We start from the raw sequence: 15,724 nt of genomic DNA on the forward strand, positions 1-15,724 counted from the left end.
TGAACCACCACGCCTGGCCCCCAGCTGCTTAATTTCATATAATGTGCAAGTCTGAAATCCCACTGGGGGTAAAGGGAATATCCAAGTCCCACCAGGGGACAGCAAACATGCTTGGTTAGGACACATAGCCACCTGACCAGGGCAGAAGTGAGGTGCTGGAGTGGGGGGTGGATAATGGCCCAGAGACACAATGAGAAGAGAAAGAATGGTTTAGAGGCCAAAGCAGCGAGCCTCAAATCTCTCTTGAACATTTGTGGGGTTAAGGGTCCTTCTGGGTATTGGGTGAAAGCTCCAGGCCATCTCCTCCCCAAAATACACATTCATACAAATTTTACAATGTCAGGAGGCTCTGAGCCCCCCAAAGTTCTTATTGAAACTCTCAGGGTCCCATGGCTCAGATGAAGACCACCTCCTCTGAAGCAATGTGACACACAGGGAATCCCTGCTCACGAGTCAGTGTTAACCAGAGCCTAGACGGCCTGAACTTTCTTTCCCAAACTAGATGTGAGCAGGCACCCAGTGTTGGCCCAGCTCTGCCCTTGAGTGACAGTGTGCCCTGGGGCTTGCCTGCCTCAGCCGGGCACCTGGCATGGCTCAGGACGACAGAAGGTCTGAGATGGCAGCTGGGAAGAGGATCAGCCTGTACAGGCCCTTTCCTGCCCTGCCCGAGACAGGCCTGGGAACCCAGGCATGGGCTGGAGAAGGTGCCATCCCCAATGGCAGCCAGCAGCAGCTCAGCCTGCTTGAGAGACAGGAACCTGGCGGGAAAGACCAGGGTGACGGGACCCAGGGAGAGACCCTGCAGCTGAAGTAAAGCCTGAGAGCAGGCGGCCCTAGGCAGGGGCCCTAGATGGCAGCCCCAGCTTAAAAAAGCGGGGGGAGAGGAACAGACAGAGAGAAAAGAGCTGAGCCAGCCACAGAGGTAGACAAAGCAGTGACACAAACCAGAAAATGACACAGAAAGAGAATGGGACACAAAGATACAGAGAACAAGGAGAGAAACAGAAAAACAGAACCAGAAACCAAGGAATAGAGACCAGCAGGGACTGCTGGGGCCAAAGGGAAAGCCAGGGACGGCAGAAGCAAAGATGGGAAGATGCAAAGACACAGAGATGGGAGCGATTGACAGTGAGGGAGGGCAGGAGGAGCCAGGAAAGCGACTCAACATGCAGGGCCGAGAGGACCAAGCACACAGGACAAGTGAGACTCAAGCCTCTGCAAGCACCTCCTTGCACCGCACACGCCCCACGGGACCCTGCAACCCAGAGTTCCTTCCCCCTCTGCCGGCAGACAACCAGTCCAGAACTCTCTCTGGCTCTCCACTGGCCTCCTTTCCACCCCAGCCCTGGGGCACGTATGCGGGTGCCACCTGTCCAAGCTTCCCAGGCTCGGAAGAGAGGGGCATGCTGGGCTTCCTGCCTGTGGGAGGAATGCTCAGCTGACCCTTTGGTGAGGAGTGACGTGGCAAACTGGCACCCAGGGGCCGGCGTGCCTGCGTTTTACGCACGGCATTCCATTCAGATGAGGAATTTGGCCTGTGGGCAGGTGGTGGCAGCACAGCCTCACCATGTCCTGCTTGCTCTCTGGAACCCAGCAGCCCCAGATAACTCTCCACAGGGGCTCTACCCAAGGCCTCCTGCCTCTTCCAGCCCACATCCTCTGGGTCCAGCCCTCCAGTCTCCCCCACTCTCCACACCAGGACTCGGGCCAAGTTCAGGGCCACCTTCCACCCACTCTCTCCTGACATCACAGAGGTGTTCCTGGCACTGAACAAGCCAGTTATCCAGAAGGAAGGAAAGTCAGGTTGCTGCATCTGAACCCTCTAGCTCCCTGGCCCCCAGCCCTGAAGGGGGCAGCCCCTGAGTGGCTAGGCGGGGTGGAGCTGGGGCAAGACTCAGGGGGCACCAGGAGACCAGTGATGTCTGGCTGAGCAGCAAGAACAGGAGGAGTGGGCCAGCCACCCAGGGGCCCCTGGAGTGAGGCCCGAGTGCCCTCCTGTGGGACAACTCACCCGGCTCAGGCCCATGCAGCAGCTGCTCTTCTCCAGATCCAAGCACTCCAGCAGCTCCTCCACCGCCTGTAGAGAGAGGCCTCCGTCAGGCAGCCCGCCTGGGTCTCCCCTCACCATGCAGGGCTTCCTCCAGGCCCTTGGCCCTTCCCCTCCCTCCTCCTAGACAGTCTGTTACTCATGCACTTGTGTGGGCTTCCTCAGTGTCAGGCATTGGGTTGGACTCTGGGGACACAGAGATGACTACAAGAGGAACAAAGCATCTTGCTGGGGAGCAAGACAAGTGAACTACTGCAGTGCCCACAGGAGGTGGCACCTCCACGAGGCACCTCAGACAGCTCTTGGTTGTGCTGAGAACTTCTGATACAAGTGAGAATTTGCTGGACCAAGTAGGGGAGAGGGCATTTCAGGCGGAGGAACCAGTGTACAGTGTACGCAAAGGCCTGGGAGCACAAGACAGCAAAATGCACTGAGGAAACTCCAAGTCACTCACTGGAACTGGGATGGGGGGTGGGTAGTGAAGGTGCAAATAGAGAGGGGGCTGGAGCCAAAGCACGTGGAGCCCCGTGTGCTTCGGGAGCCCCTGAAGGGTTCTCTCAGAGATGGGCATGATCAGGTCTGCACTGGTAGAGGTCTCACTGGCAAATGGGTAGATGGATGGAGACCTACCCCTCTTAGGCAGTAGTCCACAGGAAGGGAGGCTAGAGCCTGGCCCAAGGGGAAGAGAAGAGGAAAACACACAGCAGGTGTTAAGGAGACAGAGCCTTGCCGGATATGGGGATAGGGTATGTAAGGAGGAATCTAGGGCTTTACTGAGATTTCCGACTGACATAACTAAGCAGATTAATGGTGCCATTCTCCAAAGTAGGGAATATAAGAGAAAGAGCCGACTTGTGGGGAGAGAGAATGAGTTTGGTTTGAAAAAGCTGAGTCTGAGATGCCATAAGGGATAGGGGTAGAGAAGTCCAGAAGGCAGTCAGATAGAAATGTATGTCTGGAGCTCAGGAGAGAGGCCTGGGCTAGAGGTATTGATTTGGGAGTCATCAATATATATGCAGTAATTGAAGTGATGAGTGTGAATGACGTTGGCCAGGAAGAGGGTGCAGAATAGAAAATACATATGGCCAAAGACAAAGTCCTGAGGAAGACACCTCTTTACTTCAGGGGCAAGTGGAAATGCGGAGCTCAGAGGGAGTGAGAACAGAGTCAAGGGGGAAACCAGGAGTGGCAGCAAAGAGGCCCAAGAGAGGATGTCCCAGAAAGAATGGAGCCCTGTGCTGCTAAGAATTCAAGTAACAGAGGAATAGAAAGTGCCGGTTGGCTGTGGCAATATGGAGGGGATGAGAAGACCAGTGCCAGGGCATCAGGAAGAGGGACCAGGCAGCCATGGGCGGTGAGGGCAGCAGGAAGAAAGTCCAGGGCAGGCAGGAGGCAGAGCACAGTACAGGGAGATGATGACAGAGGTGACAGAGGCTCCTTCCAGAGAGCAAAACCTGCAGGTCTGTGGGGGAGTTTCTCCATGGAGAGAAAAGGGCCAGGAGAAAAGGAGATGCTGGAGGAAAAAGACAGAGAAGCGAATTCACACGGATAGAACGGGTCTCTGGGGAGACCCAAGGAAACGGACTCCAAGGCACAGGATCAAGGGACTGGACGAGAGGAGGGACCCTCCCCACCAAGACAGAAGGTGTACAGGAATAAGGAGGCCAAGGAAGAGAGGTTTGCAGGAGGCAGGAAAAGAAGCTGGAGCCTGATGTCCTGAGATCTGGAAGTTGGGTATCTGCTGAGAAGGTGAGCCAGAAAGGTGGGGTGGGGAGGATTTGAGGAGAAAGATGGAGAATGGAATAGCAGATAGGAAGCCTGGAGTCACGGTCAGATAAGAAGGGGACATCTAGAAGACTTGCTGGTTCCCCGAGGGCCCACCAAAGGCTGAAGACCATGAACCTGTAGGAAGTCAAGTCCACAAAGTTGTAGAATTTTCTTCCACCACCCTTGGGAGCCCAAAGTGAGGAGTGCAGACACCCAAAGCCTGGCACTTTGGGGTGGGAGTTTGGCAGGCCAGGTGCTGCGGGAGGCTCAGGAGGGCTGAGGGCAATGGAGGCAGAGTGACTGCAGAGTGAACCATGGAAAAGGAGACAACTGACAGAGAAACAGAGTGTGATCCAGAAAGAGAGGTCCTGATGGAGCTGGAGAGCAGTGTCCTGAGGGGAAGAGAGGTGTGGGACCAGCAGGCAGGAGGCTGTGGTCAGAGAAGGTCACGTTGGGATTTATGATTTCAGAGGTGGGGCATTTCCAGAGCTGATGAGGTACTGGTGTAGCCACAGGTGGGAGGCTGGAATGGAGGCTGAGGCCCGTGAGAAGGGGGCGTGGGACGGGCATCTATGTCCACACAAGGTTGCCCAGGCCACCAGCAGGCCAAAGGATGGAAGAAAGTTCTTCCGATCCCCCTCTATGAATTCAGGTCTTTGAGGCGGGGGTGGAGGGGCAGGGGGGCACACACAGGCTGGGCACTCTGTGGGCTTTCTGCCCCATTCTGCAGCATCCCCTCCTTTTAGGGAAGCCATCCTAAGGTCTGAGGTGTTTTCAGAATTAGGCTGGGTGCCTGAGGCCCAGCACAGTAAAGGAGGGGTCCTCTGCTCTGGGAGCCCTGTGACTGCCTAAGGGGCTGCCTCTGGGGCTCAACATGACAGCCCAGACGGGCAGGGACACCCCTTCCGCAGCCACGAGTTCACCACCCAGGGCCGGAAAGGGCCCAGCAGCCTGTGTTCACCTGGCACCACAGAGGTCTCGCCATATCCACCTTCCTTCTAGGAGGAATGTTCACCCAGCCCTGGACAGTTTCCTGCTTCAGGAACCAATCCCTGACATGGGGGCCAGGCTGCGGGCCCAGGTGCCGCCGGTGGGGCTCCCAAGGCACTAATAATTCTCATGTGCCCCCAGTGGGCCCAGGCCCTGCTCGCTCCTGGATGATTGTCTGACCCACCAGTGAGCAGACACCCCCAGCTCAGGCCTCCAAGGAGGGAATGGCTCTTCTCCAGCTCCTACGGTCTGGGCCCCAGGACACAGCTGGGTGCTTCCAAAACCAGGAGCCTGAGCAGGGCCAGATGGGCTGTCTCCAGGGGAGGGAAGGCAGATGAGTCTGGGAAGGGCAGCTGCTTGAGGGGCCTGGGCAGACGGAGAGTGGTCTGGGGACCTGGACCTACCCGCCTTTCATCCACCACGATGTAGTTACGCCCGTGTTTCTTGGTCAGGTGCGGGGCCAGGACATCAAAGCGGCGGCGGAACTCAGAAAACACCATGTGGTCAGGGTAACCTAGAGAGAGCAGCCCAGAGCCAGGCCCGTCAACGCTGCCTGCTCCCAGCACACCCCAGTAGCCACTGGTGCCTGGGCAGTCAGTGGACAGTCACCAAAAGGGAAGAAACTGCAGCGGGTGGGGAGCCTGTGGTTGAAGGCAGGCCTCGAAAGTAGAGTGGGGAGTCAGGGAAGAGGAAGAGGAGGCCAGGAGGACAATCAGGCCTGCTCCACAGGGGGACAGGAAGGCCTGAAAAAGGAACAGGCTCCTTCAGAAAGAAGTAAGCTCCTAGTCAGTGAGGTATGCAAATGGGGGGTTGCAGGGCAGCTGACCAGCTCGGAGGAAGGCTATGTCCCAATCCCCAAGATGCTTTCTAGCCCTCCAAGTCTATGTCTCAGTGATAACACAGACAGAACAATGTCCTATGGTCTTTAAAAAATAAGAAAAAAAAAAAGGACACCAGGCCAGGCGTGGTGGCTCACGCCTATAATCCCAACACTTTGGGAGGCCAAGGTGGGAAGATCACTTAAGGCCAGGAGTTTGAGACAAGCCTGGCCAGCATGGTGAAACTCCGTCTCTACTAAAAATACAAAAAAGTAAGCTGGGTATGGTGGTCCATGCCTGTAGTCCCAGCTACTCAGGAGGCTGAGGCAGGAGAATCGCTTGAACTCAGGAGGCAGAGGCTGCAGTGAGCCAAAATCACACCACTGCACTCCAGCCTGGGAGACAGAGCAAGACTCTGTCTCAAAAAAAACAAAAAACAAAAAAAGGCACCAGAGTAGCTGAAAGGAATCATGCATTGGCTAGGTGCTGGATTCCTGGCCCTGCCTCTTAGGATCATGTGACCTTGGGCCAGTCACTTAACCTCTCTGAGCCTCAGTGTCTTCACCTTTAAACGGGGGCCCTAGCACTTATCTCGCATGGTAGTCATGGAGATTAAATGAGAAACCAAGTAAAAAGCACAGTGTGACTCACTTGCTTGGCATTTAATAAACACTTCTTTTCCCCCTCCGTCCACTGAAGCAGGACATCAGAAAGGCCGATCTCCTTGCCTCATCCTGACCTTGAGTCCTAGGCCAGGTGACCAAAAAGACTTGTAGATTCTCTTTCCCTGAAGAGTGTCTGGGCTTCAGGTCAGGGGAGGTGTGACCTGACTTTTGGCTTGGAGCAAGGTGGCTTTTGGCTTGGAGCAAGGTCAGAGCAGTGGCTAGCAGGAGGTGACCCCAAGTCACCCTGATCTTACCAGAGCCCAGGGTGGAGGGCCACGAACTCCACTCCCACAGAATCACAGAATTTCAAACCAGAAAGGGTTTCTTCTTAAACCAGATCTGACTCATCTTTCAGACATAGAAATGGAGGCCTGGGAGGAGCGACTGGCTTGCTCAAGGTCACAAAGGCTGCGGCTGGGGGCAGAACTGGCTTCCAAACCTGGACTCCCGACAGTCAGCCAGGGACTCGCTCCACAGCAATGATGGACTAGCTGGCTCTGGGAAACCCTCCAGCTGGGAGGTGAGGCTGATGCATGTGCCTGATAATTGAAACAGGAGGCGGGGGCTGCTGAGGGGCCAAGACAAAGTGAGCTATTGATTGTATCTGAATTGCAATTAAATTGATGGGCCAGGATAGCAGGTCTGGACGCCTGGCATCTTAATTAATCATCAGTGCTATCGTCGGTGGCTGGGGGCCGGGTGAGGGAAGGGGGGCCTGCTGCTGCTGGCCTCATCGATCTGCTTGTTTGAGTAAAGCACATTGATTTTGGTTCAGAGCGGTAACAATCTGGTTTTGAAATAATAAACACCAACTCCATATCAAGACGTGGGGACAGATCGATGATTTATTTAGAGCAGGGCAGGGAGCCTGCTTCCTGGCTTGGGCTGCTAAGGAAAAGTGACAGTGCCCATGGGAATGCCTGAAGGGGACCTGGCTGTGGGTGGGTCTACCTGCTCTTCTAGCAAAGGAGAAAAACATCAGAAACCCAGCAACTCATAACTTCTCAGGCAAAACAACAACAACAAAAACAACCACCAAAAAAACCCCACTTGAGAGACATGAGACATGACTCTACAGCCAGCCTGCCTGGTCAAATCCCACTCTGCCGCTCAGGAGCTGTGTGACCTTGGGCAAGCTACTTAACCTCTCTGAGCCTCAGTCTCCTCATCTGGAATAATAGCAGTGTGCTATCATGATAGCGGTGTGCTATCCCGGCCCCCAGCCACCAACAATAGCTTCTATGGACTCTAAGTAACCACTAATACTATCATCCTCTATGTCTCCTCCTTTAGATGCGTCCATAAAAAAGGGTCTGTCTGACCTTTCTTGGGAGTTTTAAGTACTTCAGAAAGATTTAGCACCTCATTTCTCACTGGGCAGATGGCTCCGAAAGGGCAGTGGGTTTGCTGCTATGGGCAAAGTTGAACTGTCCAAACTAGGGACGTGAGGAGAAAGGGAGCTGTGGACAAATGACAAGGCGCGGGGTGGAGCTGGGAGGGGAGAGGGATGAAGAGAACTGAATACGGAAGGGAGAGGAGGAGGCGGGGACTCTGCAGGATGGAAAGAAATGGAGAAAGGAAGGGGCTGTGGGCTGGGAGAGAAGAGGAGAAACCAGAGCAGAAAGGATCGTGAGGAAAGAGACAGGAGCAGCCCCACTGCAGCCCACGGGTCCCAGGTGCGAGGTGGGGCGGGGCAGAGCCAGCTCTGGAAAAGAGAGCCCAAAGTGGAGAGGAAAGGAGGCCCCACCTTGGCGGTACATGCGCATGGCATCGAGCAGGCGGGAGCCGCGGAGCTGGGTGCGGAGCAGGGGCACGTCGAGCTGCAGGAGCCCAGCCTCGCAGTGGTCTCCCGAGGGCAGGTCCAGCTCACTGCTGCTGCTGACTCGGCGGGAGGAGGCGGAACGGGGCTCCCCAGCCCAGCCCTCAGCCACAGGCAGGAAGCAGTGCACAAAATGCAGCTTCGACTTCTTGATGGTGTCGATGAGGGCATCCTGCCGAGGGGAAGGGACCGCCCTCAGTGGGCTCTGATGGCCTGTGCTCAGAAGAGCAGAGACTGGTGCCAGCGTCTCCACTGCTCACGGGGTAGCAGGGGCACCAGCACCAGCCAGGACCTGCTAAGCCTGGACAACTCTGCCCTCACTGGGCCTGGGTGGCCACTCACAGGTGGCAGCACTGAAAAAGAAGACCCCACCAGCAGCCATCGAGTCACAGCGGGATGCTGAGTGGGCACCAGATGGCCTCAGTGTGCTCGGAGTCCCCAGGCCTGCCTGCCAGGGGTAAGGAAGAGTCCCCAGGCCTGCCTGCTGGGAACCGGTTGGCACTTACCACCTGCAGCTTCATCTGGATGCACAGTGACTTCTTTTTGACAGCCGCCATGCCCGTGGTAAAGGTCTTCCGCATGCTGGTGGCCCGACGCAGTGCCAGCTGCGAGCCGCCCTCCAGGCCCGCAATGGAGCCAGAGAGCACCGTGGCACTGCTTGCGCGGCCCAGAAACAGGTTGCTGATGATTTTTCTGCCAGAGGTGGGAGGATAAGGGAGGAAAAGCAGTCACATCGATGGAGCGGGAAAGGCCGCTCCTCCCCCAAGGCCCCAGAGCACCAAACAGTCCCATTCAGCCACGTCCAGGGGCCTGGCTACCTGAACTGCATGCCCCACACTCTACAGAGAGACAAACAGTGGAGAAATTTTCAAACAATAAGGAGAGAAAGCCAGAGGTGGGCAGAAGCCAAGGGGGGGACAGGAATTGGACAGAGGGGAGCGATCTACTCATCTACTTCCACTCACCAGGGAGGGCAAAGGTGTGGAAAGGTTTCCAATGTGACAGGAGGGGTTAGGGTTCAACATCTTCTAACATATGATATAATTTATTTATTACATTTACTGTTCATTATCTGTCTCTCCCACTAGAATGGAAATTCCACAAGGGCAGGGAGCTCAGTTTTGTTCACTATGATCTGCCAAACACCTAGAAGCCCCTGTCGCAGGGTAGGTGCCCACTAACCATCTTCCAAAGAGCAGAGCGGATGACAGGGCCTATGGGCCTGGGGGTTTCTAAGGCCACTCCTGCCTTCTTTGACTTGGGGGTGTTCTTCACATTTAAACCATAGGCTCTCCCACCATATCTGCCTCCCACCTCTACTCTAAGAGGTCCCTCCAGCTCCTCAAGGCCAAGTGCCCTGGGCTGTTGCCTCTCAGGAATAAAGGCCATTTATTTTGCTAGTGAGGGGGCCTCTGAGACAACTGCAGGGGGAGGGAGCCCCAAAATCAAAACAGTCCTGGGTACAGGACAGGGGAGGAGGCAGTGTGGTCTTACTTCTGGGAGTCCTGCAGGAGCCGGGGGGCATTCTGGGTGGCTGGGTTCTGCTTGGTGTAGTTCAGCCAGCCAGTCACGTTGTACTCTACCCAGTTGGTGCCATGGCTGTGGCCCAGGAGAAAGTGGTGCGGTTTGCTGCTGCGCAGAAGGGGGCTTTGGCCTGACGGTGGGAGAAGCAAGATTCAGGTTGTCAGGGCACAGGCACAAAGTGATCCCCTGCACAGGGAGTGCCACCTAGACCCACCTGTAAGAGGAAGCAGAGGAGCTACCCTCTAGGGATGCCACCTACCTTTTTTGTCACCTTCCTGGGGGCCATAATAGGAGAAAAGGCGCTCCAGGAGGGTGTCCTCACTGGCCCCTGGCACCAGAGCCTCCTCTTCCAATAGCCAGAGCAGGCCCCTTGCCTCGTCTGTGCGGGCCAGCGAGCGGACCTACAGAGAAGGAAGAAAATCCCTCCTTGTCATATGGAGCTGTGGGAAAGGGGCCAGGGTGGTCCTCAGGCCCAAACACACCCTACAGAATGCTACGCACGTGCACACATGCACGCACGCACACGCCGCAGCTCCTGCCGCTCACTGCTGACACCTTGTGGAGGAGGCGGGCAGCCCGGGGAAAGGGGAGCCAAGAAAGGGAGCAAAGGGAAGCCCACAGCAAAAGAGGGTGCTTAGCACTCCAGTCCAAAGTCACCAAAGACTGCAGCCTTCCTCCTGGCCAGAGCCCACACCCTGAGGCCCTCCTCCACCCTTTCCCCTCGGAGGTCACCAGGGACTTGGGTGAACCCCATATTGCTCTCACTCCCTGGCAGTGGGATAAAGTCTGGAAGGCCCTGAGCACAAGGGTTGGCCCTAAGGAAGCTGTCAGTAAGTGACAGCTGTGGGGTTAATCCTGGTCTCTGAGAGTAGAGAACCCAGAGGGGGCCCAGATGGCTGCCGGTGGGATCACTGCAGGCTCACTCAAGGACCAAAAGCATAAGACAGGTGACTTAACGGATGTGGCAGCCAAAATGGGCAGAGGCTGGGGCAAGCTAGACAGCAAGTACCCCTATCTAATGGGAACAACCACCACTGAGCTGCAGCCAACTGCTGTCCTGGAAGAACACTGGCCTAGCATTGATAAACCCTCTGGTTCTTCAAGAGAAGGTAGAAATATCCAATTCTGATTTCCAATATCCCAGGAAGGCCAAAGAAACTAGGCCTGTGGCCACATCTGGCCTGCAGGTGCCTTTTCTATGGAGTTCCCACATCTTTCTTGGGCAGGAAGGATGGAACCTTCCCCACACCCTATTCTGGCCTGGCCTTTAGGGACTGGAGGAAAAAAGAAGTGAGAAAGGGGCAGTTTTTTCTCTCTTTGACCCCAGCTGCCTGCATCTCCTCCCCACAGATGCCCAAGGGAGTTGGCGTGATTACCAGAAGGAAGCAGAATGTGGCCAAAGGCCAGGGTAACTCTGGCGGCAGGAACCAGGTAGCAGGAACGAGCAATGAAGCAATCAGATGGGAAGACAGGCTTGGCACCAAGGTCCCCTTCCCCAGGGGTGCAGCTGCCCCATGCCAAGGCCCATTAGTCAGGGGAGACCACAGAAGAGAAAGAAGGGCCAAGCTCTTCCCACATGCTGTCTGACCCCTGCTGCTCATGCTGACATCCTCCCTCTTCCAGGAGCCACAACGGTTCTGAGTGAGGCCATCACAGGAGCCCAGGTGTCAGGAAAAGAAAATCCACTTCCCTGGGGAGATGTGGTGCTTGGGCACTTTAAACATCTGTCCCCGGGGGGTACTCACTCTTTCCCAGTCCCACCACTTGTGCAAGCCAAGCAGGGCCTTATGGCAGAGAAGAGGGAGGGAGAGGCAGGAATCAAAGCAGAGGACGGAGATCGGCGGCCTCACAAAAATGCCAGTTCGCCAATAAAGCACCTTATGCAATTCCCCTAATGGCGGACAATCGCCAAATGCCAAGAGTTTGCTAGGCCAGCCAGTCCCCCACCAAGTGCCAAGGTGCCCAGGACACTAGCACAAAGGGTGACAAAGCCTGCCCCCAAGGTTGAGGGGCGAGGGTTCATATCCATGACAGCCCCCTAGAGGGCATTTGACAGCTTGGCACTGTTTCCCCTGGGAGTGGGAGGCTGCCTCCTGGCCCTGCTCTGTTAGGTTGCACCAGTCCTCTACCTGGGGACAATGGGAGGGAATGACTATGTCCTTGGGGTCTGGGCCCTCACCACCTGGGACTGGTCACCAGGGCTCCTAGCAGACACACTGGAGGCTCAGCCAGTCACCAGCTGGGGCCTGAGCCTCAGAGGCTGAGAAAGGAGATATGCTTTCCTGCCTGGCTGGGATACCCGTGGGCTGTGGCTCCCCAGGGCACTAGAGCAGAAGAAAGTGCCACCTTCCTGGCCAGACTGCGTGAGTGCTAAGGGGCAGAGCCCCAGCGCCATAGAGTAGTTGGTGTCTGGGCATGACCGCTGGACCCTCCCTCAGCCCACAGTGACACTCCTGGCAGCAGCTCAGATGGAGAGGGCTCCACCACAGGGAGAGGGGTGGGAAATGAGAGGAAAGGCTCTCTCAAACCCTCTCTGCAGCTCCTACCAGGGACTGATGGGAGGCCTGGTCCACAGCAGCCACAGAGTCCTCCGTGGGGGACTCCAAGTCATCAAACGCCAGCTCGATGTTCTCCTGGGAAGGAAGGCCGAGCAGTACTGAGCATGGGGGTCATGTTGTGGGGAACAGCCCTGTGAGCAGGCTGGGAGGGAGCTCTGAGATCTGCAAGGCCAACCTCCTTCAGTGCCGTGCAGGAGCTCCCTCCGTCATCCCAAATGAAACGGCTCCCAAGGCAACACACTGTATTTTTTGCACAGCTAAAATTCTCAGAACCTCTTTTTATCCTAAGCCAGAGTCACATTCTCATTACTCACATCAGTTGATTAGGCAACACAGAGCAAGCCCACTCTCAATTTCACACAATCATCCTTGAAACACTTGAAGACAACTGCCATTTTCCTTCTGAATCCTTTCTCGCCCCAAATAAATATCCTGACAATTCACTCAACTCATTTCCAGATGAGGCAGGATTTCCAGTTCTCATCCCATCAGGGACACCCTTTTACAGAAGGCACTAAGTCATCATCTGTCACCCTCACAGATCAGGGAAGGGAGACGGGAAGGCCAGGCCCAGACACACTTGGAGCAGGAACCACACAGTGGCAATCACTGGGCCTGGGAGGTGCCTCAAAAGAGGCCAAGGGCGGTCTCCTCAGGGCCCTCAATGCACCTGTAGGCTTCCTGGAGAGTAAACTCTCCACCAAGTAAGAACGTAGCCAAAGCCAGAGGCCAGGGACAAGGGGGCAAGGAACGACTGCTGCTCCAGAGAGTGCAGGAGGACAGAAATGGAGAGTAAGGTGCTGCCTTCTGCATCCACAGATGCCCTCTCTAGGGGTGCCAAGGCCAGAATCTGAGGCCAGGTGAGGCCCAGGCCCCAGAGCTACCTCCTTGTATCTTTCCAACTCCTGCACGAAGGTGCGCTCGTGGAAGAGTCTCTGCAGCCGGTCCTGGGTGTAGTTGTGGCACAGCTCTTCAAAGGAGGCTCCGCGGGCCGACCCACCCTGCTCAGGGTTCTGGAAACCCGGGGTGTCGACAATCATCATGGAGCAGAGCGAGTGCTGGCTGGACTTGAGAGCCCTGGATAGGGACAGCCTGGGTCAGAGCCCCGCTGGTTGGCCTCCGGCACCAGGAAGCCTCACCCTGCCCCAGCCAGACTTCCATCCCTGCCCAGGTGCCCAGGACCCTGGTGGGGAGGGCGTGCTGGCCTTGCTCATAGACCACAGTACAGGGAGACCCTGCTGGAGGAGGCCGGCTCTGCCTTGGCCAACCAGGCACAAAGGCATCTACTCCACCTCTGCCAAAGCAGGAAAAGCCCTGGGTCCTGCCTGGCACTCACCTGTTCACCAGGGAGACGAGAAGGGTGAAGAGCTCGCTGTAGAGGCCAGCCGCCATGCCCTCAAGGCACTCCAGCGCACTCAGTTTCGGGCCTGTGGGGCAGGGGGAGCAGCGCTATCTCCTGCTCCGCAGGACTCCCCACCTGGGTAAGCCCATGACCTGCCCAAGGCCCAGTCAGCATGGGGCCTGGGGCAGGGCCTCTGCCACTGACAGAGCATCTGTTCACTCCAGCAATCCCCTCCAGCCCCAGGGATGGCAGCAAGGCCAGGATGAGGCCTCCCGCTCACAACCATCAGCCAAGGGACAAAGCGTACCTGTCCCATCTCCCAGGCCACTCTCCTCGGGGCCCTGGCGGAAGGAGGTGGAGCGCTGCAGAGTGCCACCCTTGTGCTGGTGCTTGAAGATAGCTGAAGACAGCTCCTCCAGGCTGCAGCCCAGTAGGTACGCAGCCTTCTGGGCCCACTCATGGCGGGCAAACTGCTTACGCCCAGCTGTGGAGTGGAAAAAGGGATCTGGCATCCTGGGTCTTTTTCCTTAGGCCAGCTGATGACCTGATGACCAGCTGATGACTATGCATCTTCTGGGGGCAAAAACCAGCCCTGATGACACCTGATGGGCTTTAGGCAGAATAGGGGCAGCCAGCAGTGGCCAGCATTTCCTGTGTCCCATGGGGATAGAGAGAATGAGCAGGTCCTAAAGTAGGCGGTAACTCCACATGCTGCCACCGGAGGGCAACAAGCCGGTTGCAAACCTTTTCAGACGGCTCAGCTCCAGGGGTGCCCAAGTTGGGGAAGGGCGGACGAACCAGCCCACCTGGGATGGGCACAAGAACCCTGTGTGCCTGTGGGGGATTTATCTTGAGAGATCGCTCATGTCTCCTCATTCCCTGGGTGCATCAGAACCCTCCCTCTTGCCCCCCTGGCATCTGCCAGTGGAGACCACAAACACCCACTGATGGCCCAACAGTGGGGAGGCAAAAAAGCCGCAGGGGAAAGGGAACAGCCCACACAGACGTATGTGCCTCAGCCAACATGTGTCTAATCACAGCAATTAGGGAAAGCTAACAAGAAACAAGGTTTTACCTTCAGCAGCTTCTGTAAGGCAAAGGACCAGCATGCAGCATGCAAAGAAAAACAGTGTGTTAGCAAACAGTCATCAACGGAGCTCGCCGCCTCGAAGGGACCGTGGGGCGGGGCTGTTGTGAGGATGAGCAGGCAAGAAAACACAACCACAGTCAGACTTGGGACAAATGCAAACACACACACACAGTCTCCAGGGAGTATGTTTGTGGGTGTAATCACACTGACACATACAGAAAGAGACCCACAAAGACATTCATGCACATGTGTGCGCGCACACACACACACCCTGGAAAACACTGGAAGCTCTGAGGCACTAACAGACATTGCTCGACAAGGTCCCCGTGAGGCGCTAACAGACATTGCTCGACAAGGTCCCTGTGAGGCGCTAACAGACATTGCTCGACAAGGTCCCTGTGCTGACACCTGGAGCTCTCTGCTTGCAGCTGGGGCTGGGTAGGTTAGAGGAAAGCTAGGCTTGTCACCACCTCAGAGTGAAGCAACTTCCCTCAACATACAGCCACACGCCTGCCTGCCTGTCCGTCTTCCACATTCTTGAAACAACTTCCCTAACCCAGAGCCTGGCTCCTCCTGGGCAGGGAGGCCACTTCTTGGGGTTGCACGGAGCCTCACGCCCGGGCATCCATTCCTCCATGCACCCACCACCCTCCAGGGCTTTCTCACTCCAGCTGAGCAGCCTGGGGCCCTTCACATCCCAGAAGGGGGACAAACCCAAAGCCCAAGGTGCTGTTCAGCGCTAGCATCCCCTTTCCCTAAACTGTAGAAAAAAGGGGTGAAGAGGTGCTCAAATCGCCACCCTCCAACGCAAGTCATCTTGAAGGATGGAGCAGAGCTCCTCCAAGCCAGGCCAAGTCCCCAAGCGCAAAGTGCCAAAGCTGCAGCCCATTCGTTACCACGGTGCCTACTGCCCCCTGGTGGCCGCCACCTTGACATGCAAGAGGAAGATACGCAGCTACCCAACAAGTGGAGAGAAGGAAAGAGGACTGGGGAAAACTGGTCTCGGGAGGCCCCAGGAAGCAAGCCCACCCTACCCCACCCCATGGTGGGCATCCTGAGAGGTTCCAGGATTCAAATCCAAAACCGGCAGGAGAAGCAGCTACT

General features: G+C 56.4%; 1 protein-coding gene across 7 annotated transcripts in view; it reads right to left on the reverse strand.

The window, feature by feature from the left end:
• Positions 1 to 15,724, reverse strand: part of MYO18A (myosin XVIIIA) — a 105,511-nt gene that overhangs the window by 27,649 nt on the left and 62,138 nt on the right. For 6 of the 7 annotated variants that reach the window (XM_073004791.1, XM_073004790.1, XM_073004787.1 and 3 more), the window contains 11 exons: positions 14,606 to 14,617; positions 13,838 to 14,014; positions 13,525 to 13,615; positions 13,073 to 13,265; positions 12,177 to 12,263; positions 9,890 to 10,031; positions 9,601 to 9,760; positions 8,613 to 8,799; positions 8,035 to 8,278; positions 5,209 to 5,318; positions 2,012 to 2,077 (listed from right to left, as the gene is read on the reverse strand). In XM_073004791.1, the coding sequence (XP_072860892.1) occupies positions 2,012 to 2,077; positions 5,209 to 5,318; positions 8,035 to 8,278; positions 8,613 to 8,799; positions 9,601 to 9,760; positions 9,890 to 10,031; positions 12,177 to 12,263; positions 13,073 to 13,265; positions 13,525 to 13,615; positions 13,838 to 14,014; positions 14,606 to 14,617 (1,469 nt within the window). The remainder of the gene's footprint in view (positions 1 to 2,011; positions 2,078 to 5,208; positions 5,319 to 8,034; positions 8,279 to 8,612; positions 8,800 to 9,600; positions 9,761 to 9,889; positions 10,032 to 12,176; positions 12,264 to 13,072; positions 13,266 to 13,524; positions 13,616 to 13,837; positions 14,015 to 14,605; positions 14,618 to 15,724) is intronic. The other variant, XM_073004789.1, reaches the window with a different exon arrangement.

Source organism: Chlorocebus sabaeus, chromosome 16 (assembly GCF_047675955.1).
Source record: "Chlorocebus sabaeus isolate Y175 chromosome 16, mChlSab1.0.hap1, whole genome shotgun sequence".
Taxonomy (NCBI): Eukaryota; Metazoa; Chordata; class Mammalia; order Primates; family Cercopithecidae; genus Chlorocebus; species Chlorocebus sabaeus.